This window comes from Pagrus pagrus (assembly GCF_965226575.1).
Source record: "Pagrus pagrus genome assembly, chromosome: 12".
Classification (NCBI taxonomy): Eukaryota; Metazoa; Chordata; class Actinopteri; order Spariformes; family Sparidae; genus Pagrus; species Pagrus pagrus.
In genome coordinates this window covers 29,940,689-29,967,189 of record NC_140196.1, presented here as the reverse complement: position 1 = coordinate 29,967,189, position 26,501 = coordinate 29,940,689, and the positions used below count along the sequence as shown (strand labels likewise).

At 41.7% G+C, this 26,501-nt stretch overlaps 2 protein-coding genes across 7 annotated transcripts in view; one reads left to right on the top strand and one right to left on the bottom strand.

The window, feature by feature from the left end:
- coa1 (cytochrome C oxidase assembly factor 1) overlaps window positions 1-6,332 on the bottom strand; it is an 11,725-nt gene extending 5,393 nt beyond the window's left edge. The window contains exons 1-5 of one of the 4 annotated variants that reach the window (XM_084368867.1): window positions 5,536-5,661; window positions 2,322-2,424; window positions 1,357-1,508; window positions 1,199-1,275; window positions 622-915 (exon numbers count right to left, since the gene is read on the bottom strand). In XM_084368867.1, the coding sequence (XP_084224993.1) occupies window positions 792-915; window positions 1,199-1,275; window positions 1,357-1,508; window positions 2,322-2,415 (447 nt within the window). In that variant the 5' untranslated portion in view covers window positions 2,416-2,424; window positions 5,536-5,661 and the 3' untranslated portion in view covers window positions 622-791. Of the gene's footprint in view, window positions 1-621; window positions 916-1,198; window positions 1,276-1,356; window positions 1,509-2,321; window positions 2,425-4,904; window positions 5,036-5,535; window positions 5,662-6,140 lie in introns of those variants that run through there. The other 3 variants (XM_084368866.1, XM_084368865.1, XM_084368868.1) reach the window with 3 other exon arrangements.
- Window positions 6,037-26,501, top strand: blvra (biliverdin reductase A). Of its 3 annotated transcripts, none has more exons than XM_084368864.1 (7): window positions 6,037-6,154; window positions 13,648-13,767; window positions 14,728-14,847; window positions 20,725-20,822; window positions 21,088-21,195; window positions 21,916-22,084; window positions 25,068-26,501. In XM_084368864.1, the coding sequence occupies exons 2-7, from the start codon at window positions 13,649-13,651 to the stop codon at window positions 25,321-25,323; spliced, it is 870 nt and encodes a 289-aa protein (XP_084224990.1). In that variant the 5' UTR covers window positions 6,037-6,154; window position 13,648; the 3' UTR covers window positions 25,324-26,501. The 3 variants fall into 3 exon arrangements, with proteins under 3 accessions (XP_084224990.1, XP_084224989.1, XP_084224988.1); XM_084368863.1 differs by lacking the exon at window positions 6,037-6,154 and adding an exon at window positions 6,622-6,885; XM_084368862.1 differs by lacking the exon at window positions 6,037-6,154 and adding an exon at window positions 9,952-10,172.

Sequence of the window (26,501 nt, the reverse complement as noted above, 5' to 3'; positions counted from 1 at the left end):
CGCCGTGGTGTGCTGGGGTGGAGGCATCAGGGAAGGAGAGCGGAATCGGATCAACAGGCTGGTGAGGAAGGCCAGCAGTGTGGTGGGCTGCAAACTGGACAGTTTGGAGGCAGTGGCGGAGAGGAGGACAAAGGTCAAGATCAGCAACATCCTGGAGAACCCCTCCCACCCCCTCTACGAGGAGCTGTGGTTGAGGGGGAGCACCTTCAGCCAGAGACTCACTCTCCCCAGGTGCAGAACGGAGCGGTTTAGGTGCTCCTTTCTCCCCACAGCCATCAGACTGTTCAATAGTGCTTGAATGAAATGGAGCGTGAGCACACACACACACATGCACGCACACACACAGAGAGATCCGAGCACTTTATCAACTCATAAGCCTTTATTTATTTTTTATTTATTTATTTTATCTATTAGTGATAGATATCTTTTTTGTGTGCCTTGTCTTTGTATCTGTTGCTGCTGTGACAAAGTGAATTTCCCCCTTGGGCGATTAATAAAGGTTTATTCTATTCTATTCTATTCAATGCGCACACACATTCAATGGTTTTCAAGTTGTTGTGGGGACATTTCTGTTCTATTCCATAAAAAATTAAGTGAATCTTCAGGGTCTGGACATCCTCAGATGGTGGGAGTAGATGAGGACTTTTGTGTTTGCTCTTTCAGCCAACAACAGAGAAACTGGCTACATTTTATTTCAGTTCAATTCAAACTTTAAGACAGACTCATGGTCCAAATAAAAGACAAGACATTCCATAAATTCAATGACAATTTTTTTCAATGACAAAAGTCAATTATATGACATTAGATCTCACGATCAAAGAGCTTGCTTTGCTTGTACCTTCCATATCTTTATTTATCAAAGGGACAGCACACAGGCAGGTGGGCGGGACTGTCACCTCGGTGGAGGAAAGAGGCCTAACACAAGGCAGCGCTGTGTTACATAGTGATGTAGATAAGTTACCCAAGGCAGTTCAGTAGCAGTGTTTTCCGTAGAAGACATTAACTCCCTTTGGCGCGGATTTACTTACATGTACAATAAAGTTACATAGCACACTAAAGAAAGGGAAAACCCCCAAATAATACGGCCTCATTAAGAATGTCAGCATCAGCTTTTATGTCACCGATATTCAAATGAAAAAACTGTCACAATCATTTACATAGCACAGTCAATAATTATCACCATTTCCACTGCACTCACCTGTTGGTCTCAGGGTCTCTAATGGAAGAAGTATAAAGATAACCTCCAGCTTTTGAGCCAGTCACAGGGATCTTTATCTGCAACACAATGCAAACAGTGCAACAGTGTTGAAACAGTCAGGTGAAAGTTCCTATCAAAGGCTTTCTACACCACAGTACCTGCGCCCTGTGTGGATCTACACAGTTGTGTCTGTCAGTGAGATGGATGTTGTAGACTTTTAAAGGCGGGGCCCCCAGGCTTTCCATGGCAACTGGACATGCTTCCAACTTCTGCAGAGCCAATCTGTGGTAGTCTGACTGAGTGAATTTCTCTAAATGGACAGCAAACAGAAAAGTACAAAACAGTTGATGATAACTGAAGAGGGTTGTTAAATATTATGTAATAACTACTAAGTATTAAGCGAACGTGATGAAATGGTGAAGTGTACCGAATGAAAGCAGTTAAAACTTCAGTTGAGGAGTGAAAGATGAGCGCAGCTGAATAGTTTGTTGACGTGCGGCTGGTGTTGCAAAGTCAATTACAGTATAAGCTCTGGAAGAAACTGTCATTTGAAGAGCAAACAAGACTAGACACAGGCTATCATTCTTTGCGAGTAGTCCCTCCAAATAGCATAGCTAGCTTAACATAGCTTGGCACCTCCCTCCTGCAAGCCTCTCAGCTGTGGGACCCATTACAGATGATAATATCAGCTTCACAATATGAGTCTTGTGAAGGATGAGGATGAATCTTTGAAAAATGTCCATGAATGTCAAAATATCTTAGTATTCAGTTTGTCCCCCTTCATGCACTGAGCTGCATGGGCTCCACAAGTGAATGAAAAACCTGTTGACTCAGCTGCTCAGAGGAAAACAATGCTAGTTTAATTTGATTCAATTTAGTCCTTCAGTCTTTTCCACACCTGGCAGTGTGCTGGCACTGAGGAGCCTCCACTCACTTAACCACTAACCCAAAAATCTGCTTTCCCCCCAATTGAGGACAAAGCTTTAGTCCTCAATATGACACGTTGTCCCCAATTAAATGGTCTCTAGTCCTAAATTTGTGGCTGAAGTAGCCTATATCAGAAACAATACACACACACACACACACACACACACACACACACACACAAGCCATCTGTACTCACTTTGCTGCAGATAGTACATGGTGCCGATCCCTCCACCGGTGAGCACAGTGGTAAAGATGGTGAGCTGCTGTAGTTGACTGGTGGACACCCTCATCTTTTCTCACTGAGGAAACATAAGGACAGAGGATGTTGTTCACTGTACAGATTGTAAAGCCCATTGAGGTAATGCGATTGTGATTTTGGGCTATAACATTTTTTTTAGTTGATTTCATTTTAAAAATGCCATTAACAGACGGATGATGTGTGAAGGAGTACATCAATGCTTTTGAAACAGGTGTTTAAAAAATGAAATAATGTTTAAACTCCTTAAGTCCTGCTACATTCTTTTTGGCAATGGAGTGTTGAGGATGAGTTCAGGAGTCTCACAGCCTGAGGACTGAAGCTGCTCTGTAGTCTGGTGGTACGGCAGCAGATACTTCTGTACGTACATACATTGAATAACCAGAATTCAACTTTCTGCAAATGAGGAGCGGGCAACGCAAGGCCCCATCTCTCGAACCACAACGTGACACTACCAGAATGCATTGCACATACATAGACAATGAAGGGAAGGTGTGAAAATGACAGATCATGTGTATGGTGGGGGGCATAACTTACATTCAGCACTCACACTACTGGCTACAATAATAAGTCCCTTCCTGACCAACCATTTTTACAGGAAACATGTAAATATGCAGAGGCAAACATCACTCTGCCATACGATGTTGACACCAGGTAAGTTTTTCGTTGGATAGAACATTGAGAGACCTAACCACCTTTACCTGCTCTGAGTACCTGTCCTACCAAGCAAAGTATTTGTGATTTTGCAGTTGACAGTTTGACATCTTTTTTTTTTTTTTTTTGGGGGGGGGGGCTCTTGCATCTTTTCTCTTAGAAATACGTGAGACTTCAACCCCTGATCCAGAGTGCTCTATCATCAGAGTAAAAGCACAAATCCTTCAACCATTACAGCTATTATGGTAATTTTGGTTGTACTATTAAGTTAATTAATAATCAGAGTAACAAAATGACAGTTTAGTACCTTTTTATGAGACTGATTTGGTGAATTGGCTCTAAAGGGTGGTGCTCGCACCAAGCTCTGAAGGGTGGTGCTCCTGACGCAAGCAGGAAATGCTCCGAAGGCTAGACTGTCCCATTTAACACCACGGCTGTGTCTCAATTCAGGGGCTGCAGCCTTCAAGGACGCGGCCTTTGCGGCCCACAAAGGCCGGGTCCTTCGGAGAGACCTTGAAGGCCTCGTCCACCGTTGTTAAATGGAACGGTCTAGCCGTCGGAGCATTTCCTGGTTGGCCACCAGATGTTCCTGCCCCTTACACTTGCGTCATGATTATGAATGAAGAGATGCATTAAAGTCTATTTTGGTTCAAATCTATCAAACGTACATTTATTTGTGTGTGTACAAAAATTAACGACAAAATCTAAATTGAATTATCAACATTACAAAAAAAACATTAACCCATTGGTGAATAACAACTATATTTACCATAGCATTACCAGCGTCACATATTTTAACTGAAAGTTGAAATTTGGAGGTTTTATAGTCCCTTGAAGTTTAACATATCTGGCGTTGGATGTTCAAATGACTAAAAACCAAGTATAAACCCATTACTTAAATTTAAATGTCATGTCTGCGCCACTTGATGTCGCCGTTTTCTCTTGCGTCCTCTTCTGATTCGGGACTGAGCAGCGGTGCGCAAAGGATCTTGGGATATGGGAGGCCGCGAAGGATAGTTGTGGTGCGTCCTCCGAAAAGAGGGAAGGCCAGGCTGCATTTGTGGGCTGCATTTGAAGGAGCCTTCCAATTGGGACAGCCTTTGCGCAGCGTTGTGACGTAATTGGCCTTCAAATGCGCCCTTCGTGGGCTGCAGCCCCTGAATTGAGACACAGCCATTGTCCTTGAAGGCTGCAGCCCCTGAATTGATACACAGCCAGTGTAGCTACAGTTATAGGACGCTCACATGACATGATGCATTTTTAGTCGCACACTGTGACATTTGAGTACCTAAAACTCAGTTTGACCCAGTACACACGCAAACACAAAAACGGCGTTTTCAGAAATCTCCACTTTGGCCAGAGTTTTTAGAAATGAACGTTTTCCGTGATAAAACCTCAGTTTTCGTGTTGATGAAAGGCCACACCGCATGAAAATATATGCGTTTTCCCTCCGTGTAAACAGGGTCTCACTCTCTCTCTCTGTGTCTCTCTCTCTCTGTCTCACCCTGTGTGTGTGCGTGTCTCTCTCTCTCTCTCTCTCTGTGTGTGCCTCTCTCTCTCCGTGTCTCACTCTCTCAAATCCAAATTCAAATTCAAATTCAAAGGGGCTTTATTGGCATGAAAGTTTAACAACAATGTTGCCAAAGCATCTGTCCGAACATTCGGACAGAACATAACAAATAACACAAACACAACACTAAGATTAATTTACATTAACTGTACAGTATATACAGTGTGTGTGTGTGTGTGTGTGTGTGCGTGTCTCTCCCTCTCTCTCTCTCTCTGTGTCTCTCCACCCTTACATCACCTCTGGGTGAGTTATGGATGAGTTATGTTAGGACCCTACACAGCTCACATTATAACACGCACCTGCCTCACCGCTTCTCTTCACTGACACACACTCTGAGCTGTGCATGTGTTGTCGACTCTGACCTGCAGCGTCACATCTAACCTCTGTGTATCTGCTCTGTTTGCGGCTCACACGCGCTTCTTCTAGTTCAGGGGGGTATTTCAGAAAGGAGGTTCAACAAACTCTGAGTCTATCCCTGAACTCTGAGTTGACTTACCCTGTGAAGTGAAACTCTGAGTTTTCAGTTCCAGAACAGCTGATCTGAGTTAGGTAAGTCGACTCTGAGTATGTTAACTCTGAGTTGAGCTCGTGCCTGACGACTAGTAAAAAGCCATCATCAATGGAGCTCCGATACTGTGATTCACCATGGTAACAGGGGAGAAAACAGGAAGCAGACATTTTCTGGGAAAAAAAAAAAAAAAGTAACACGGCTGCGGCCGTAAAATCACTGACAGAGTTTTAGATGCGGTCTTCTTTTCATTTGGAATTTAACATCAGTTTCTTTCATATTAGCCTTTGGGGAAGTGGTTGAATGTTGTTCAATGTTTTATTTTATTTTATTTTAGGCTATTTTATAAATTTATTTAAATTAAATTATTATTTATTTATTACATATATTTATTTAAATCGGCTGAAAATGAAATAGCCTACCTATAAAAACAGTCTCACGGTGGCTCCTCCTCCTTCTGGCTGCTGGAAGGTCATTGATTAACCTGCGAAGTGATTAAAAAAACAAAACAAAAAAAAAACGCAGAGGATGGTTCAGACCTGAGAGCACGTCAGCGAGGACGTGTAGCCTGATATTCGCTGCGCGGCCGGAGAATATAAATGACGGACTGATGAGGAGCGGTAGCTACTGTTCGGTTCAGTCCTCGTCAGGGAGTGAGAGCTCATCTAATGAATCTAAATTCTCCTCCTGGTGTAAAACTATGTGAATTATTTCTGCTTCAACATGATCGGACTGAGAAGGAACGGACAGCCGCTGTCAGACAGCTCCGTCAGACTCAGGGTTTCTTCAGGTAAACCTGCCAGTGAGCAGGTTAGGTTCACAGAGTCAGTTACCGCGGTAACAGACCCAGAGTTTAAGTTACCTCTCTTTCTGGAACTGAAAACTCAGAGTTTCTCTCATCTCAGGGTTAACAAACTCAGGGTTTTCACAAAACCCGCTTTTTGGAATACCCTCCAGGTGTGAGAGGTTCACACTGTCAACACGTAACGTTGTTGCTCGATGGAAGGAAGTGTGAAGACATTCTCACCTTGTTGTTCACCGGTAAGACCCGACACCACACAGTGAGATGACTCTGCTTCGTTTACATCCGTAAACGTCACACAGCCTGGCGCCAATTGGGTGTGGGTGCGCTCTATTCACTCTCCGGCGTGTACCGGTCCAACAAACGGCGTCAGAACCAGAACTGCAACAGAGTGGTGTAGTCTGTAGTCCTTTAACCCGGAAATCAGTTAGCATGTTAGCACATCTGGTTCCCTCGTCTCAAAGTCTGTGAGTCTGTTGAATGTGTTTTCAGTTAAATGTGTGAAATAAGGTGTGTGGTTACCACAGGCTGAACATATTTATATGTTTTGTTCTCCAACATAAAATCCATCATTAAATGTCCCAGTTTAATTATAAAGCTCTTCCGTGTGTTAAAAACGGTCAGCGGTTGCTAACAAGTGTCTACATGAGACTACAGAGGTTGTCGGGGACATTAAACGTCATCACAGCGAACACGGAGACTCATCTACTCACTAGTCCGTCTTTACAGGCCCACTTTAGTTACAAACTATTCTAACTCTGACTTTACAACTTACATTGATCAGTTTATAGAAAACCTGTATAGTAATTGTGTAGTAAGACGCTTAGTGGTGGTGACGTTTAAGTCATGTGACCGTGATGTCGTCTGTTTGTAGCCTAACATTAGCTTTTTACTGCTACACATTTAATTTACGCTTCAAACGTCACAAAGTGGAGTTCATCTGTGAAGATTATCTGGATGAACGAAATCTGTAAGTTTTTTCTTATTTTCTGTAATAATTCAATTCAATAATCCCACAGAGGGAACCAAGGTGATGCTACCTAGAAGTAAAAAGCTAAAGTTAGGCTATAAACCACCTTTTTTAACACACAGAAGAGCTTGTGTGGTGAAAGCTATAATTAAACTGTGGGACATTTTATGATGTATTTTATGTGGAAAAAAAAAACATGTTAACATGTTCAGCCTGTGGAAGTTAAAGATTCTCGACTTGACTTGAGGCGTGATGACTCGAGTGACTTCTCTGTGTTCATTTGATATTTTGAGTTTAGATTTGTTATTCGATATTTTTTAATGGGATTTCTTTACCCATGTGACCTCAGTTCCCCCAGTGAATGATGATCTCTCTCCACTTCTCTGAAAGGGTATTTATACCTTTCTTACTCTCTCTATATGAACGTCCTACAGTAATAACATGGTCGACCAGTGGGAGGGTCAGATGTCATGATCATCTTTGAAACCAACAAAAGGTTCTAAGAGGCTGAATGATAAACATTTCCAACCATGAACCCATGTTTTTGCTGATTAAAAAACAATGTGTATTTATCCTATAAACTATATATATATTATAATTTGTGGCTACAGATGGAGTTCAGTGTGATAGGGATGTTTCTGTGACTAATGTTAACTGTTCATCAGAGTGATGGCCTGTCGTAACAAACCGTTCTTGTGTCTGGGTGTTTGGGCGTACAGTGCGCTGACAGAGTTCAACCTCATTTGAACAAACAAGAGGGGGCAGTTTAATCTACCTTATCTCTGCATTACAGCCTGGAGGGTCCAAGGGTGTGTCTCAAACTGATTCTGAAAAACTGAGTTTAGTAGCGATTGAACTGGCCATGAGGTTCAGTGCCATGCACTGCATGTTTATCTCCCAACGATGTTCTCAGAATGCTGTTGTGAAGCGAGCGTAATATGGACAGATGCTCATAAATGAACCTTAATTAATGTTTTTACCTGCAACACTGTTTACCCTGCCATAATATCTCAGCCAAAGTACAGATGGTTGTACAGATAACTTACTTTCCTACCTATTTTTATTGAGTTTTCTGTTTCTTTATGTTAACCACCAATGGTGACACACAGGGCTGGACTGGGACCAAAAAATGGCCCTGGCATTTTGGGCCATGGCGGCCCACCATGATTATTTATACAATATGCGGAGGCACACGACATACCAGATAGATAGATAGATAGATAGATAGATAGATAGATACTTTATTTATCCCGAGGGAAATTCATGTGTCCAGTAGCAAACAAAATCCAAAACATACATTACACATATATAATATATTAAATTAAAATTAAAATTAACAGTAGCAATGTATAAAATTAAAATTAACAGTAGCAGAGGATATATGCGCACATTGTGTTGTTTCAAAAATTAAAATAAAGCACGGTAGCCTACATGGAAGAGAGTAACCATGTTAAAAAATTGATACGCACTTTCACTACCCACAGAGACGTTCATCTTGGGAGGGATGGCCACAGTGTCACAATTCCCATCTTGAAGTGATAGTAGATGTCAAAGAAACACTGCTAGAGATGTCTTTTCAGTGTTTAATGAAATACACTGTTTATACAAATACACAATTACGCCTACAGTAAGACCATATATCCATGTAAAATAAAGAGCTCCTCACCAAAGTGGCAGAGAGAAAGATAGAGAGAGAGGCAGGAATGTTAATTTCACTAGTGTTATTTCTCAGGTTACCTACCAATGATAAATCATCCATTTCGGCAAAGCAATGTTTCACTAATATTACATGATAATAATAACTGTAAGCTGTAACACCTGCAAACTGTAACTTTATGGCAAGCTAAAATAACACTGTAAGTTGGACACCAAGTCTACTCATAGCATTATTTGAAAACGAAGGCACACACACACACACACACACACACACACACACAGCCCTCCGCCCTCCCTACATGCCACGTCCCTCTTCATTCTGCTAACATTTCGGCTACTTCTTACCGGGCTGACAGTAGCTATTCTGACCTCCGCCTCAATCTGTCCCTGCTGGGTCATGTCTCTCTCCTCCTCCTCCGAATCCACCTGAATAGCTAATTCTCCTTCCTTCTCCGGCCCTGCACCTGCTGCCGCAGTCGAACTTTTGGTGGCAATGGCAAACATATCAGTAATTTTGCACATTTTGCTGCGTCCACTTGTAGGCTTTTTAGCCTTTTTCTCATAGCTTCTCTGCGCCCCCCTTGCGCTTTTGTGGTTTATCCATTTCCACCAGGAGGGTGGAGGGCCGAGGGGGGCTGAGAGATTTCATTGGATTAGCCCAATGTCCTTCAAGAAAATAAACCAATGGGCCGTCGCAGTTGATAAAAGTGATTTATAACGCCCAAAAATGTGCGTTGGTCCACCGGGCATTGCCCGGTACGCCAGATGGCCTGTCCATGCCTGGTGACACAGATACAAACAGTCAGATTGTAGCGCCGTACCACACTTGCCTCAAAAATGTTGAGACATGTGAATGGCCTAAAAGAGATTATGGTGCCAAAGAGTTACGGCAATTTTGTTTTTGTTTTTTTATGGAAAAAGTTTTTTAAATTATAAACTGAAAGGGCTGCTTTTGAAATGTGTAGGGGGTGTTAACAAACCAACCCAATCCTAAAACCCACCTCAGTTGTCACATTGTTGCTGCTTCTGGCAGGTGCACCAGGTTTCATTAGTTTTCAAGCATCCTCAACAGTAACTTCCACTTTCATGACGAAACATTGACATTGTTCAAACACCACAGCCAACAAACACCACTGCTCAACAAAAAGGTAGTTTATTAAAGTACAATGCCTGTAGCAAAAATGAGCACTAAATTTAAAATGGCCGACTTCCAGTTTGAGTTTTGGTCATGGCACCGAGAGGCTTCTGATGAGAGAGCTCCTCTTTGAGAGCTGCTGTTGAGCCACACACCCATCAAATATATGATTTGTCACCACTGCTGACACTAGGGCAAAACTTTTTGCCCAAGCTCCTTTGGACCTCAACATTGCAATATGAAATAAGGTCCTCTGAGGGAAACCGGTAGGGGCGGGGCCTCGGCTCTGAATGAGGACAGCTCCGCCCCTCTCCCACCAGCAGACAGCTGCAGCAGAACAAGCGCTCCTCGTGTCGTGGCTGCGGTGCTGGTGCGGTAACAGGCTGACAGACAAGTGCGGGCCGCCGACAGCGCTGCCTCTGTGTTATGTCATCTGTAAAAGGAAACTACGACTACAGGTCCTCGTGTGGGTCAGTGAAGAGCTGAATCAGAACAGGTAGGACCACAGCGACAGGTCCGTTAACGTCTGTAGGCTGCAGGTTACTCCGACTGTGTCTCCGTCCATGTCGGTGCTGACCCAGTTGTACACAGACGATGCTGTCAGTTTCGTCTTCGGCTTTGATGCCACGAATGACTTCCGTAGAGTTTCTGACGGGTTCGGTCGGTGTGTCAGCTCTTATTTAAGCCTGAGCTGAGCCTCTGTCAGTGTTAGCGGGCCCAGCAGCACATCCTCACAGTGTAGGGCAGTGTGAACCAGCTCAGCTCCGGACACCATCACACCCTCTCATTGTGTAACCTCTGTTGTAACTGCCTTGTAGTGGTGTGCGATACTGCAAGATTTGTTATGGATCCGATCCCGAGTAAATACAGGGCCAGTATCGCCGATACCGATACTTTTTAATAGTTAAGGTGAATGCATCATCAAATTGCTAAATCTGAATGAATTTTCATGAGTGTTTTTGTGATTTTTCCTTTGGATTATTAATTAGTTAAAACCCAGGACAGAATTTGGGCAAATTTTACAGGTAAATACAAAATACTTTATTATCATAATACAAGTTTTTGTTCAGAAACAATAGAACAGTAACAAAACAATTTTTTTCCCATACATTGTCATGTCTGGAGGTTGCAGGTCCTTCACAATCATTTCTGCCAGGCTCCTCGTAATCTCCACTGCTCTTGAGGAATCGGCTAAGTGAAATAATAATATACTTAAGTCTGTAGCACATCTACTTGTAGTTTAAATACAGTAATCATACAGTATCCCTTTCGCTGTTAACACAAAAGGGTAATTATATTCAATCAAATCTGAACCATATTATATTTGTTTTAATTCCAGTAAATGTATTCATTTTAAGAACACGTTTCAATGGGATAAATGTATTATATCAAGGTGTTAGCATAATTTATACTTTTTGAGTTGGCTAAAGTAACAAATGACCAGTTGCACTTTGAAAATGAATATTAACTAATGCTGAAGATGACTAAAACATTACTTTCACCATTGTTATCTACCTGGATATTCTCTGCCAGACTGATAGGGGGGATTTCTCTCCTCTCCATTTCTGTAACTCTGCGTTTTCTTTCGCGTGATTTTTCATATGCTTGTATAAATTTGTTGTGTCACCACTGTATCTTTTTAGCTATTTTACAAATTATACAGCTCGCCGTTGTTTCATTTTTTCAGCCTGAAAATACAGCCACACGGCGCTCCTCTTCCTCTCTGCCATTCTTCTGCTCCGTCTCTGTGCTGCTTGTGTGTGTGCTGCTGGCTGAGCCTGCTTGCTTGTTTGCCTGGCGCCGCTGAATCACGTGACGGTACAACATCAAATCACAAGAGGGGGGAGGAGGAGCAGAGTGTGCCTTTTTTTTTTTTTTTTCTTTCTCCCAAAGCTTTATTTCAATTCACAATATGTCATACATTTCAATTTGAAATGAAATTCACATCAATTTCCAAAGAACTCATTTGAGGAAAAAACAACTACATTTGCTTGCATTTAAAACAGTACAAGCGTGCAACATATCAAAACAGGTAAAATAAAATAAAATAAAATAAAAATAATAATTACAGGGGTTGACATTTCAACAAAGTGCTTCAGGCGTGTTTAAGAACACAGGACTGTAAACTCAAAGAGCAAGAGACTCTGACATTGTTTCATACAACTCATTTATGGACTGGTTTTCCTCCGATACACCTTTAGGGATGCTATATAGTTTTTTATTTCATTCTTAAAACAGTTTATGGTGAGCTTGCTGTTATTCCATTTATTCTTGTGTATATGATACTTTCCCAAAATGAAAATAATGTTCACCATTTTGGATACCTTTTTTGACAGACCATCCATATAGATCATCACTTGAAATTTGTTAAACAAAGAAGAGTTAATCTCAATATTTAACCATCGATAAACATCTTTCCAAAACATCATTGTGACTGAACAAGAGAAAAAAAGGTGTTCAATTGTTTCGTGTTTTGTCATACAAAAAACACAGGATTAACTTCAAAATTGAACCTTTTCCCTAGAGTTTCAGCAGCAGGATAGATATTATTTATTAATTTGAACTGAATTTCTTTTACCTTGGGTGAAATTGGCCATTTAAGATAGCTACAATAATTCTTTGTTAATGTAACTTCATTATCTGTTATCTTTATTTTTGTTGACTTTTTGATATCATGGAATAGCTTTTCTTTAAACACACTTCCAAGTACTTTGTTGTTGGTATTTTAAGGGAAGTGGAATAGCTCTACTGATTTGATTAAATTCTCTATAAGAGCATTTTAAATTAAACTTTTCTACAAATGAATTAAATTGCAACAAATTGCCATTTTCATCCATCAAGTCAGTAACATATAGGACCTTTTTGTCATACCATTCTTGTTTAAATAAAGTCTTCCTGTTAATTAATATGGTTCTGTTATTCCACAAGGTGGAGCTATGTGGTGTGAAGTTGTGAGTGAACATCATTTTTGAGCAGAGTGTGCCTGCTCCGCGCTGTGACAGGAGCAGCACTCAAAAGCAGCAGCACTTACACAGGCACAGACAGTCAGGTCGCCTCTTTGATGAAACCGCAGCAGTGAGAGAGAAACTGGAGCTAAAGTATCGATCTCATTACACTGGTATTGATCAATATTCAATACATATTCAAACATTCAAAAATCATATTCAATACTTCTGAGGACAGAAACCTTTGTTAGTGTCTGTAAAGATGAAATGGGATCATCCTCCTTGAAGGAATGAACAGCTACGAGGGAATTGTGTTGTTACTTGCTCTGCTGTGTTTTTGTTGTAGAGAATGTATACAGCAAGTGTATATGTTGAAGCCGAAACACTCAGAAAGTACGACACAGAGGCAAGGTTTGTAGAAAGTGGGTTCTGTTTATTCCTGGACTGACCAAGCATTTATATGTCTCAAACTCTATTCATCTGTTTACACAATTGCGTAATAATGACCTGGACCATCACCAAAATGTCACGATGATCTTTGCCTCATTGTTCCATATCTTTCCTAGTATTTCATGTACTTTCTAGTAATCTTTCCAGAGCTTGTGTGCGTGTGTGCGTGTTTGCTCATGCATGTGTGTGTGTGTGTTCATCCTTGTTGACTTGACCATACGTGCTGGTTTGGAGTGCAGGCTTCCTGTTTTTACCCGTTTTGGAGAGTACTGGCATTTCTATGCGGTTATGTGTGTGTGTGCTTATTAGGTGTGGTGTCATTCGTATTTCCCAGTCTTCTGTTTATCTCAGACCCCAAAGCAGAATAACATATTCATATTCAAAGGTCAATACCGGTCACCTAGTCAGGCCAGATTTCTCAATATTTTCAGTTCCCTACATGTTATTAAACACATGGACAATTTATGAAATTAATTTCTGCTTCTGTGCTACAACAACTAATGCCCTTAACAGAGTCTTACATGCTGTGAGTCAGCTCACTGATGTAGCCCTTAACTTCCTCTCTTTGTCTCTCAGTATGTTTGGAGCAGTGGTGGTCGGCATCGGCACAGCCGGCTGGGTGAGGATCAGAGACATGCTCGCTCCGCTGCCTGGCAGTCCTGCAGAGAAACTCACTGTCAGAGGATTCATATCCAGGTAACATACACAAGCTGCCCAGCATGTAGCAATGTGCCCTGAAACAACAAGTGAGGGCAGCATAAGGGACTCTGACTGTCATATAGAATAAATGGAGTGTGTCCCTAAATAAAGCATGTGTCCTTTACGCGTGCTTAATTTCTTTATTTTAGTGTCTGTGCACACATATTAGTTCACATATGATTTTGCCTGACCTATGAACAGCCTATAGGCTACTGGCCTGTGTCAACAGCATGCGACACTACATTCCCCAGCAGAGAGAGGTGTCGATATAAGATTTTACTGTGTAAGAGATACAAATCCGTTGATTGTGGTGAATTTCCATTATCATGATATTCATGAATATCCTCATTAGTGTCTGGAAAAAGCTGTCTAGCTCAAAAACATACAGTCCCACATTGATTTACTGATTTATTTTTAAAGTGCAGCCTGCATCCTCTCAGTCATTCAGAAAACCTAACCCTGTCACCATGGCTCAAAGCTCAGCTGTTGTTAAATCAGATGTGAGGAAATACTATGGAGTCCGAACTGTTAAATATTATGTATTTATGCAGGAGGACCTAATGAGTTATGATTACCATATTTAAAAATGATTTGATTGTTTTTCACTAAAAGGATGTTCACTGACAAAAGCTTAAAAGATATTTGTACCTCAACAAAACGTAAGATAAAGTACTATTATTTAGTGCCATTTTAAGAGTGTTAAGCATTAGATGATTATGGTAATATTATGGTGAATTAAAGTTATTTTGGCCAGGATAATCCTGACATGACACATTTATATCCCACCAATGTTTATTTGGTCATCGTTTAGTGCAAAGCCTCCTTGTTTTCTGATCTGCTTCTGTTTGACAGTATCGGCTTCAAAATGAATTACAACGGCCAGGTGGAGCTAATAAACTGAGTGCAGGCGTTGAGCATTCTCATCATTGTTGTCCTAATAGATGTTTCTGTCGACAGGAGAAGCCTTGAGCCTCAGCAGGGAGTGAGTCAGATATCAGTAGAAGAGGCTGTGAGCAGAGAAGACATCCATGTGGCGTTCATCTGCACCGAGAATGTGTTGCATGAGGACAACGTCAGGTATTGTGTGAGACAGACGACTGCAAAAAGTCTCTGTGCTTGATCTGTGTTGCATGTGAAATGCTCAGTAAATGAATTTAGAAATGTCTTTAATACATTTCCTGGAAACTTCCAACTAGTTTCTGTCTAACTTCTGCAGGTCAGTGAAAAGAAGTACATTTATCCATTTACATTAAACAATAAACAATCGGGCGCTCTCTCTCTCTCTCTCTCTCACACTCACACACACACACACACACACACACACACACACACACACACACAGAGTTATTATTCACAGAAACTTAAATGCAATGATTGTGAATTTTTACTATTTGAGTCACTTGATTCTTGAATATGAAGTTGTGTTTGTTGTTAATTAGCAATTTATGGTGACTAACTATAAAAAACTGACATTTAGGTCAACTGATGGACTGGCCTGCAGAAGTTGACAGAAACCAGTTTAAAATAAGCTGTTTAATGTCATGCTGAGGGGAAGTTAGACAGAAACTAGGTGGAAGTTAAAATGGTATGATCAGCAGAAGTTAAGCAGAAACCAGTTGGATGTTACCTGGTGTTAAAGAAATTACCAGATATTTGTCCACCGCGTGTTGGAAAATAGAAACAATGTTGGGGTAAATTTAAATACATTTTGAGGTAATGCTCTGTAATTTAAAATATGTTACTTGGTAATTACCACCTACTTACCATAACATTTGCAGACCTGTTAAATGAAGCGTCACTGCACTTATTTCAGTTTTTGCTCCAATATTTTACTCCGTGTAAATTAAATCAATCTTACAGAAATACAGATATAAGGAGATAGTGAACAGTAAACAGAGGAGAGCAATGATCCAGCGGAGCCCAGGGTATTATGATCCATATCCATCAATATGTGAGGCAGCAGGAGCCAGGAGAGGTAGATGTTCCCAGAGGCCTGTGGTCCATCAGAAGGGAGCCTGAATGAAAAGAGAGGAGGAGGAAGCTATAGAGAGTGAGAGAGCAACACAGCTTGCAGCTTGTGGGGACAGAAGACAAAAACAAAAGTTAGAGAAAGTTAATCAGAATAAGCAGATTGTTTCTTGTCGGCAGGACAATGTGAATTCTTATACTATAGGTAACTCATTGAGACTGAGACCGACCCACTGAAGAAGCTAGCAATCGAAGACAAGGACTAGTTAAAGGTGAAGTCAAAGAAGTGAGTTTTGAGTTTAGATTTAAAGGTGTCAATGGAGCCAGATAGGAGAAAGGGGGCCTGATAGGAGAAAGCCCTGCAGCCAGCTGACTTCTTCTTAACCCTGGGAACCCTCAGGAGCCCTGAACTTTGAGAGCGTAATGCACAGAGTGGAATATATGGTATAATAAGATCTGACATGTACAATGGGGCAATGCTGTGTACAGTTTTGTATGTCATCAGCAGCACCTTAAAGTCTGATCTTATATGAATTGGGAGCCAATGCAGTGAGGCTAGGATTGGTGTAATGTGATCAAATTGTTAAGTGTTAAGACTTTAGCCGCAGCACTCTGAACCCTCTGAAGACTTTTAGTGCTCTCATGCGTATTATGTTTAATATGTGTTACCTTTGGCTGCAACCATGGCAGATTTGTCTCATTGTCCTTTCTTCACTGTGACTTGATGCGATCAGTGTTCGTCATGTCTTAGGTCTAGGGGTGTCACGATTCTCCAAATCCTCGATTCGATTAAATCGATTCTAAGGTCACGGTTCGATTCTCGATTTTTACATTTATTTTTTTTAAAGCACAGCTCACTAGACGACCCGCTCTACCTCCTGAGCTACAGCTGCCTCTGTTTGGCTGTGAATAAAGGCAACGGCTCCTCAAGATACAGCAAAGCTCCCTGGTATTATTTCCCGACCAGCTTAACACATGAAAGGGGGTTCACCCTGAAGATAAACATAAACTTCGGCCCTGGAGGAAATCATCTCCCCTGTGCTTCCTGACCACGGTCCGGGAGCCGAACAGGAATTGTGTAACACCATGCTATCGTTTGACTGGCTGTAGCTAATAGCTGCTGGCTTAGCTAGCAGTTAAGTTAGAGGAGGTTGACTCGCAGCACTTCAACACGTGTGTTTTTTTCCCCTTGGCAAGCCAACCAGACGTGACATGGGTGCGTGGCAGCATCGACTATTCCATTTTTTAATTCGAAGTTCGAGATTGTGAATTAATTTCGATCGAAATCATGACACCCTTACTTAGGTCTGTGTTTCTGTTCATTTCATGACTTACAAATATTAGTCTGCTCACATTAGCTCCAGCTTAATGAAACAGAAAGTTAATTAAAAGCTCTATTCGCTCGGGACTGGTTTTACCTGGGGACTAGGGATGGGCATTCGATTAAATTGTCTTAATCGATCGTTGGGAGAATTAACGATCGATTTTCGATTAATCATTATTATATTAAAATTCACTATTTATAGGCTATATTCAAAATGCAATGAAAATACAAAAACACAGTGTGTTTTCCTCATTGAGATCTTTATTAAGAGGAACAACTCTTGTGGCAGTTAAACTTACAAGGTGAAGAACTCTTGTGGCAGTTAAACTTACAAGATGAAGAACTCTTGTGGCAGTTAAACCGGATCGTTCAATGGTTACACTTGAAGATATGCGCTGCTGTGCTCTAAAGCAGCTGAGCCTGCAGCTAGAAGCCGGTGCTCATAAACACAACTGACCCTCGTTTTTTTCCAAAATAATAATAATATAAAAAAACAATCATGTTAAACAATAACTTAACCAAAAATATATAATACTTAGGTCGGACAGGTTTTGCCAAATGTAACTCAAAACTATCAAAATAGGCACCGAGAAAGAGGGTGAGAGAGAGATTAGCCTACCTTACAATGAATTAAGCTTATTAACAAAGCTTCATAAAAAATAACCAGTAACTCACATACAACTTCAGCACCAGTCTACTGATTTTTGTTGAGAAAGATGAGCATCTTAACATGCTCTGGGGTCAGACGTGACCGCAGCCTGGTGACCGTCAGTCCAGCTGCCGAAAACACCCGCTCTGAGGGGACCGACGTTGCCGTGATGCACAGGTACCTCCGTGCTAACTTGGCAAGCCTGGGGAACCTTATTCCATTCACTTTCCACCAGTCTGTAGGGGTGCAATCCAGGGGTAGGGGAGCCTCCCTCAGAAAGTTCTAAAGTTCTGCTTGGATGCCAGACTCGCATTGAGTGGTATAGTGCTACCCAAGGAGTTGTGTCATAGCAGAGACCTGGGTCCGAGAGGCTGCGACTCCAGTGTTTGCGCTCCCCTCGTCCGTGTCAGACAACGCAGGCTCCTCGTCTCCCCCAGCCTGTGGGATAGCCGCCCTGCCGGTCTCCACTGCCTCTCCCAGTTCAACCAGTTTCGCATTAGCAGCCATTTTCTGTGTTGAGGTTAGAAAGCCCAGGTGCTTGTGACGAGGGTCCAGCATTGATGAGATCATGGGGGCGGATGACACAAATTCATCAGACTGAACCTGTAAATATATGATGGAGGAATCAATAAGAAAAAAATGCTATATCTAAATAGGCAACACAACGCAGATAAGAGGCAAGTATGCATGTTATTAGGCCTACTCCAGTTGGCTATTTATTATGGAAATCATTTAAACTAAGATAAAAAAGTTTAGCTTACATTCATTAGCTTGATGAGGGAGGACCGCACTTTTGCTTTGAATTCGATGAGTCTGGGCCCGTCTTCTTCACTGTGCATGAGGTGGATATTGATGAGGCCGAAGGTAACGGGATAAGTGTTCGAGATGGAGACGTCTTTCTCTGCAGACATAACCGTGGTGGCACATTTAAGTGCCGACAGCACAGGCTGTGTTTCCTCAATCATCTGCCAGTACTCATCCTTCAACTCCAGGATCCTGGCATCTTGAAGCTTAGTCAGGGTTTGGTCCGACAGCACAGAAGCAACAGCCCACTGCTGCTCCACCAGCCAATCAAACATCTCGCACACGGAGTTCCACAGTGTTTTACACAACTGGATAAGCCGGTGAGTTGTGAGGCCCATTTGCTCCTGTTTCTTTTGCAGTACATTGGTTGCTGCGGTGCTGTGATTGAAGTGGCTAACAAGTTTACTAGCCGCTGATATTACCTGATATAGATACAGTGCAAATCCGTCATTTATGGCCAACTGGAGTGTGTGTGCAAAGCAGGCAACGGAAATCCAGTTCACTCTGGTGGGACTGTTGGCAGCAACAATATTGGCCGCGTTGTCATGAACGCATGCAATAACTCGGTCTTCAAGTCCCCATTGCTCTACAGCTTCATTCATTTTCTCAGCGAGGTGATCAGCCGTATGCCGGCCTGGCAGGCTTTCTGTGAGCAGGACCGCTGAGTTCATTTGCCAGTCATCACTGATGTAGTGGCAGGTGATGGTGATGTAGCTCTCAGCTGTTAAAGTGGTCCAGCAGTCTGTGGTTAGAGCATCTCTTTCAGCTGTGCTCAATTCTTTTAACAGCTTTTGCTTCTGTTCTTCGTAGTGAGTTTCTATCAGTCTGGTGATGGTATGTCGTGACAGAATGTGATATGCTGGTTCCAATAAGTTTAGCACTTTTCGAAAACCTTCGCCCTCAACAATACTTAAGGGCAGCATATCCATCTCAATGAACTTGCAGATCCCTTGGGTAATTTTCTCTGCTCATTGTGCATCACAGCTCCTCCGTGTCTGTGCTAACACCGAGTTGATGCTAGGTTGAGACTGAGAGCAGGATGCACCGCCACTAACCAGGGTCGGCGCGTTGTTCAAGTGGTACATTATTTGATTCGTGGACGAGTTGTACTTATACACAGCTTCGCAGTGATGGCAGTGAACTAAGTCATTTTTTAAATCAAATGGTCCCACGCCACTCTTTGCCGTTACCTTTTCATGATTACTTTTGAAATACATGGAAACTCGCAGGTAAATGAGTAGGCCTGTGGCGTTTTTTTCAAATATTGCCCCTGTGTGGTAAAATGTTTAATTGCTGCCACATAGCGAAATTCATTGCATTCCTCAAAACTCACAATACGCAACAGGACCTGCATTAGTTTTATCGATAAAAATTAACGTCATCGACGAAATTCTTAATGATCAATTAATCGATCATCGATTAATCATGCCCATCCCTACTGGGGACCTCTAGTAATTTGTAGTAATTGCAGAGGGCATCATGAGGTCAGGTGATAATGTTAGTCCCGTGCGAATCAGCATTTCTGTGTTTTGGGGTTTTATTTATTTTCAAACATCTTTTTCTGTTGTCAGACAGCTGCACAAGTAAGACATTTGATTGCAGCTTGTAATGTGTTGAACAGCAATCAACAGCTGTGCTGTGAGATCTGCTATAATGTTTAAAAGTGAAGACAGCTACAAAGCATCTGCTACTTGATCTAAATGAGCTGAAAAAACAGCTGTAAACTATTATTAATGTGGCAGCTGAAGAACAGACTGTTTCTGAAACACTGATGTTATGTTGATGCCTTGACAGAGATAATGCCAGTAAATACAAGTTAAACAGACGTCACTTATCCCGTGTGATTGTACCACATCAAACAAAGACATGGTGTTCATTTCTAAATCACATGAGGTTCCCTGGTTACACTGGTGGTGTAGCCCTCTGGTTTCCAGCAGCAGCAGGCAGCTGTTTCTGATGAGAAAACTACATATAATAATATTGGAATATCTTTTATAGTATATAGTTTTTTTCTTTCTGAAAATGATATATAAAACAAACAGAATAAATAAAACTGCTGAGTATCTTCTTTCACTGCATTATTACAACAGACACTGTGTGCCTTTATGGCTGTAGGAATCTACTTTTCCTGTTGAGAAACAGAATCACTACTTACAGTTTCTTATCAGAATTCCGGTTTTGACCAAGAAAACTCCTCCTGTCTCATCAGAACTTTTCTGCAGGCAGGGAAACACGTCTGTGTTGAGTATCCCATGACCATCAACTACAGGGCTGCCACGGAGCTCTGGGATATTGCCCAGCAAAAAGGTGATACTCATTTATAACATGTATGTTCCATGTGGAGGTAAGGGATGGACCATTCAGGAGAGTGCTGTCAAATACATTGGAGGGTTCAGTGCAATAATACGTTTCCTAAGCAGGAAGTTGATGAGCTTGTTTGATATACAGTATAATCATCAGTGTTATTATAATGAACAACATCTTCCACTATGTCGGAATATCTGGGCTGAACATTCAGGGCTCTTGATTGATTGATTGTGTGTGCGTGTGTGTGTGTGTGTGTGTGTGTCAGGAGTGGTTCTTCATGAAGAACACATTGAGCTGCTAACAGAAGACTTCAAAGAGCTGAAGAGACAGGTAGAGGGCAAACTGCTGCAGGAAGGTACTCTTCATTTTACAGGTAAGAGAGAGGAGTGTGTGTCTGTGGAGGCTATGATACGTCTGAGCTTTAACCCAAATTTACCTCTGTGTTAACATTACTATTGAAAGTATTTCCTGAGTTTAGTTTATATAATCTGGCTTACGTAGGTTCTGATTGTGTTTTTCTGTTTATCAAGTGTCCTGCTGTCCAGTGTGTTGAGAGCTGTCTTACTCTGTGTCTCAGCAGCACACTGTGACGTAAATGTTCATGCCACACTGAAGCGCTGGTCCACACTGCTTCTGTCTCGTCCAAACATTTCAAAAGTGCTGAGCAGCAAAAACAGACAGACTTACGTTAAGCATTTTTACACCTCAATCCTACGGCCTCTGATTAAATTTGAGACAGAAGAGAAGATGGAAGAAAACTGGTCATCAGAAAGAATCAAATGAAATAATGCTAAAAAGTAAAGTAGTAGGGTGTTATTGGGCATCAACCTCGCGTTTACTCATGTATAGTTGAAAAAATAGACTTGAAGCGTGAGTAAAGCCTCTAGGTGGTGTTAACCACCGTGACAGCTGCATGGATTCAAATGATTGTTTATCTGTTGTATGAGACATGTGAGTGAAAACGTTTGAGACACGGGGTAAACGTACAGTCACATTAAGGTCAGTCTGATCTGGAAAGTTGTCCTAAGAGACTGCAAAAAAACACACATTGTAGGGTTGGAACTCAGTGTGACTCTACTGTCATTTGTTCAAGGTGGAGCTCTGAAGCCAGGATTTGGTTTCCCAGCTTTCAGTGGTATTGCTCGTCTCACCTGGTTGGTTGAGTTGTTCGGTGAGCTGTCAACAACAGCAGCAACAATGGAAGAGGACTCTGGTAACAACTACAGCAAGATGACTGCAAAGCTGGTAACCCGTGACAACAGGTGAGAGAAGATAAACAGTTTGTTAACATTTGATTCCTATGTTATCCTATTTTATGATGATATCAACAGTTTGACTCCACAAGTTAGTGTAAAACCTGCTGACTCATGTTATCCCAGCATGATCTGACAGTGCTCACGAAGCCTCTTGTGATGTCACAGAGTGCTGGGCTTTCTCAGTCTTCAAGTGGTCCCCATGAGTGTTGAATGGAGTTGAGGTCAGGTGACTGTGGAGGACAGTCAGGACTCCTTGGTCTTCTGTGGTCTTCAGTAGTTGTGTCAAAGCTTTGAGGTGTTTGGGCTCATTATCCTGCCGCAGTATGAATCCTTCTCCACAAAGATCAAACCAGAGGGTGGAGCATGTCTCTGAAGAATGGAGTGGTGCTTCTCCTCCGTCAGGGTGGAGTCAGTTCTGTGCAGGAGTCTGAAAACATCTTCCAGCACCATGTTTCAGTGTGGCTTTGAAACACTGTGGTATCATTCTCTCTCCTGTTGGTCTCCTTACATAGACCCCTCTGTTACTGACACTAATCTATCACTGGGATTCATCAGTAAACAGACTTCGTCATCCACTGTGAAATTCTGGTATTTCTTAGCCCACCTCAAGTGTTTGTCCTGGTTTCCTCCTGAGAAGTGGTTTAGAAACTGCTGCTCGTCCTCTGAGACACTATAAGACAGCTTCTTCTGACAGGACGACTGTGGATTGGACTCGTGTTGTTTATTTAGTCAATTCTGTATCTGTGATGAAGTTTCTTTTCCATCGGTCAGTGAACTAAGCTTGATGTATTGATCTTCTCATTGTTCGCTCACTTTGGATATAACTGATCCAGTTTCTGCAAATCAAGTTTTTGGGCACTGCACTGCCCCCTTTAGAAGCCTTTTGTGTAGCCATGATCTGACTCTGAGACGCCCTTTTTGGTTAGAATAACAGTTTGACTTGTGTCACTTTCATTTACTTTTTGAATGTTTCCAGGTTTAAGTGACAGTATTGGAGGTTTTCAATGTGGTCTTACACTTTTGGGCCCCACTGCATGTCTCACAGTGATGCAATAAGTATTGTTTAAAAAGTCCATCCATCCCTCAATATTGTCTGTCTTCCCAAACCTGTCTGTACCTCTCAGTCCTGGTTTAAGCACTACTGTTGGAATATACTGGACCCTTGAGTCCCACATTATGTATGTTGTACTTTGGACCACACCCCTCAGAAGAAGTGTCTTCACAGTTTTGTTGAAAGCAAATATTTCATATGATAAAATTCATTGGGGACTGGCCAGATTAACATGATTAAAGGTGACTGTAGTAGCCAATAGTAATAGTAGTAGATAGGGAATCTTTTCCAGTCCTGTCCCCTCTCTTGTTGTCATTGACCGTTAAAGCAACACTAGGTAGCTTTTCGACCTTAAAATAATATTTCTAAACTCAATTAAGTGGTAGAATAACGGTTAATAGGATGAACGGTGACGCCTCTGCAGCCTGAGATGTAAAGAAGTCTAGTTCGACCTGCTTTACGGCGCGTTTATTTGTCGGTGGATTTAGCCAGCAGCTACTTGGATTTTTTGTAAACCAACGCCATGGCCAAGCCAGCTAAAAAGCCAAGAAGGTATTGTCTGAGGAGGCGAAGAAAAGAAAAAGAGAAAGTCTTATAACATGAGCCGGACATGGATAAATATTGGACTAGCTTACACTCGGTGGTGCGAGCTGAAAGAACTGATGGCGACCTAGCCTAGATGCTACTGGATTTGTAAGTCATATATTACATATATACATATTTATTATCTTACCGACTTTTACTTTGAATTGATTTGTTGTTATGTGGTGTTCATTGGGGCTCTATTTGTCCACAGTTTATAACCATAATAAAGCCGGGAGATAAGCTAATGCTGTCCGTTTTCATGTAGTGACTGTAAACAATGACTAATATACTAAAACACTATGAACGTCTTGTCTTGTAAAGTTGCAGATTTCTTAGTTCATGCAGATATTCAACATAATTGTTGAACAGTGTGGTCGGGAGGTAACGTCAGGCTATTGTTGTTATCAGTAACGTTAGCATGCTACTTAGCTACTGTTGTCGTCCCGAGTTGGTTGTAGTTATTGCACCAAACACAATGTCAGCTTGCACGTTTTCATGTAGTGACTGTAAACGATGACTAACTTACTTAAACACTATGTACGTCTTGTCTTGAAAAGTTGCGGATTCCTTAGTTCATGCAGATAATCAACGTAATTGTTGAACAGTGTGATCGGGAGGTAACGTTAGCCTGCTACTTAGCTACTGTTGTACCGAGTTGGTTGTAGTTATTACGCCGAACACAACGTCAGCTTGCACGTTTTCATGTAGTGACGGTAGACGATGACTAACTTACTAAAACACTATGTACGTCTTGTCTTGAAAAGTTGCGGATTCCTTAGTTCATGCAGATAATCAACGTAATTGTTGAACAGTGTGATCGGGATTGGGAGGTAATGTTAGCATGCTACTTACTGTTGTCATACCGAGTTGGTTGTAGTTATTACGCCGAACACAACGTCAACTTGCGATTGTACTTAGTAACTCCCGAAAACGTAGTTATATTTTCAGACGTTACTAAACACATTCACGCCCAAGCATTGTGTTTTGGAAGTAACTTAGTCGGTGCAATCACTATAACCAACTCGGTATGAGAATAATTCTAGCATGCTAATGTGCTGTGCAGCCTATATGCTAACAAACTACCAACTGCTATCTCTGAATTTAGCTTGTTGTTGGCACTCGGTTGAGGTTTTTTCAGACGATTTCGTGATTCGCAGGCTCTGTCAACAAATTCACGTGTATTCATTTTCCCCAGGGATGCTCATACAGCGACAGTATTTACGACTCTAGTAACAGATAATTGCGCCTCTCAACCAGCCGGGGGTAGTAGTGAGTCCAAACTACCTAGTGTTGCTTTAAGGAGAGCACAGATGTGGTGAAAGGAAACATTAATTAACATCTGTCTCCTTTTAGACCTCTGACATGGATCGAGGAGCGGGGAACGGGCCTCCCCAGGGCCAAGAACATCAGCTTCCACTTTGACTCGTGCACTCTGACTCAGATCCCTCCTGCACCCAGAGGGGCTGTGGGCCTCTTCATGCAGGACCTGAACCACTTCTCTGCCAAACTGACAGGCCAAGTGAATCCTGAGGAGCTCCAGAGAGAAAAAATCAGGATCTTACACTGCCTGGAACTGGCAGAGAAGATACAACAGCTCTGCCAATGTTAAATAGGACTCTGCAGGTTATGATGATCATAGATCTTGATGTTAATTAAACATTAGCTTATTTTTATTTGTCATCACAATGCCCTTAAGGTTTTTTATTTCGAGTTGTAAAATCTTGGTGTTGCAGTATTTCATCACTCCAGAGAAAATTGCTGGTTGAAAGCTGAGTCATTAAACTGAATAGCAGCTCAATAAACATGATCAGCATGTATTCAGACATGTAGGAGCTGTATCGTAGGCAATTGGACTTGTTTCAGTTTGTTGAAGACGTTTCACCTCTCATCCAAGAAGCTCATCCGAGAAGCCTCTTGGATGAGAGGTGAAACTCTTCAACAAACTGAAACAAGTCCAGCTGCCTACGAAACAGCACTTAGAATTACCATGACCTTGATGACTGAGAACCTTCATCAACATGTATTCGGACATGTGTGCCTGAAACAACTGGAGTTATCATATTGAGCAGCTGTCCAGCATCATGGGACAGCCTATCATAACAGCTAGTAATGATAGGCAGGGTTGGGCAGGTTACTTGTAATCAATTCCATATTACTAATTACTCTCATTTGAAAGTACTAGGTTACTTTACAGAATTACTGTGTAGAGTAATGCGTTGCTGATTACACTACCTCTGTGTTGCTTTCATTAAATGAACGGCAGAAGTACAGCAAGGTGTTCTGAAACTAAAGATGGTCATATTGTTCCGTAGCAGCTAATCAAACAGAGGCTCAATTTTATTTCACTTCATTAAAAAATCCAATGGGGGTGATATTATACAGCCTAATGAAGGCCGTCATGCAATCATGACACGGACAGACAGGCAGACAAAAGATTAACTTCTGATCAATTATTAATATGCTTATATCACTCACCTGACTCAAAGGCAGCTTTCTTGGCTCTGGACAGAGCCCTCACCTCTCCATTCATCCAGGCCTTCTGGTTGACAAATTATTGGATTGTCTTTGTGATCAACATGTTTGTTGATTTATGATGTTACTGTTGATGTATATTCAGTATTGATGAGGTGCATCTGCTTCTTATGCTCTTAAAACAGAATATTTGATGATATCTTCAAAGCGAAGTGATCTTGACATGCTTGCTTCATGACTCGACCTTGCAGAATTGTCTCTCGTTATTAAAGACTGCAATGATTTCTTTTGAAACAATAACTGTCTTGCTGATCA

Coding starts and splice junctions, on each gene's coding strand:
- blvra (XM_084368862.1), top strand. CDS start 9,967: ATGAGGACAGCTCCGCCCCTCTCCCACCAGCAGACAGCTGCAGCAGAA. Junction 14,848..20,724: donor TTGCATGAGGACAACGTCAG/GTATTGTGTGAG, acceptor CTGTCTCATCAG/AACTTTTCTGCAGGCAGGGA. Junction 22,085..25,067: donor CTGGTAACCCGTGACAACAG/GTGAGAGAAGAT, acceptor GTCTCCTTTTAG/ACCTCTGACATGGATCGAGG.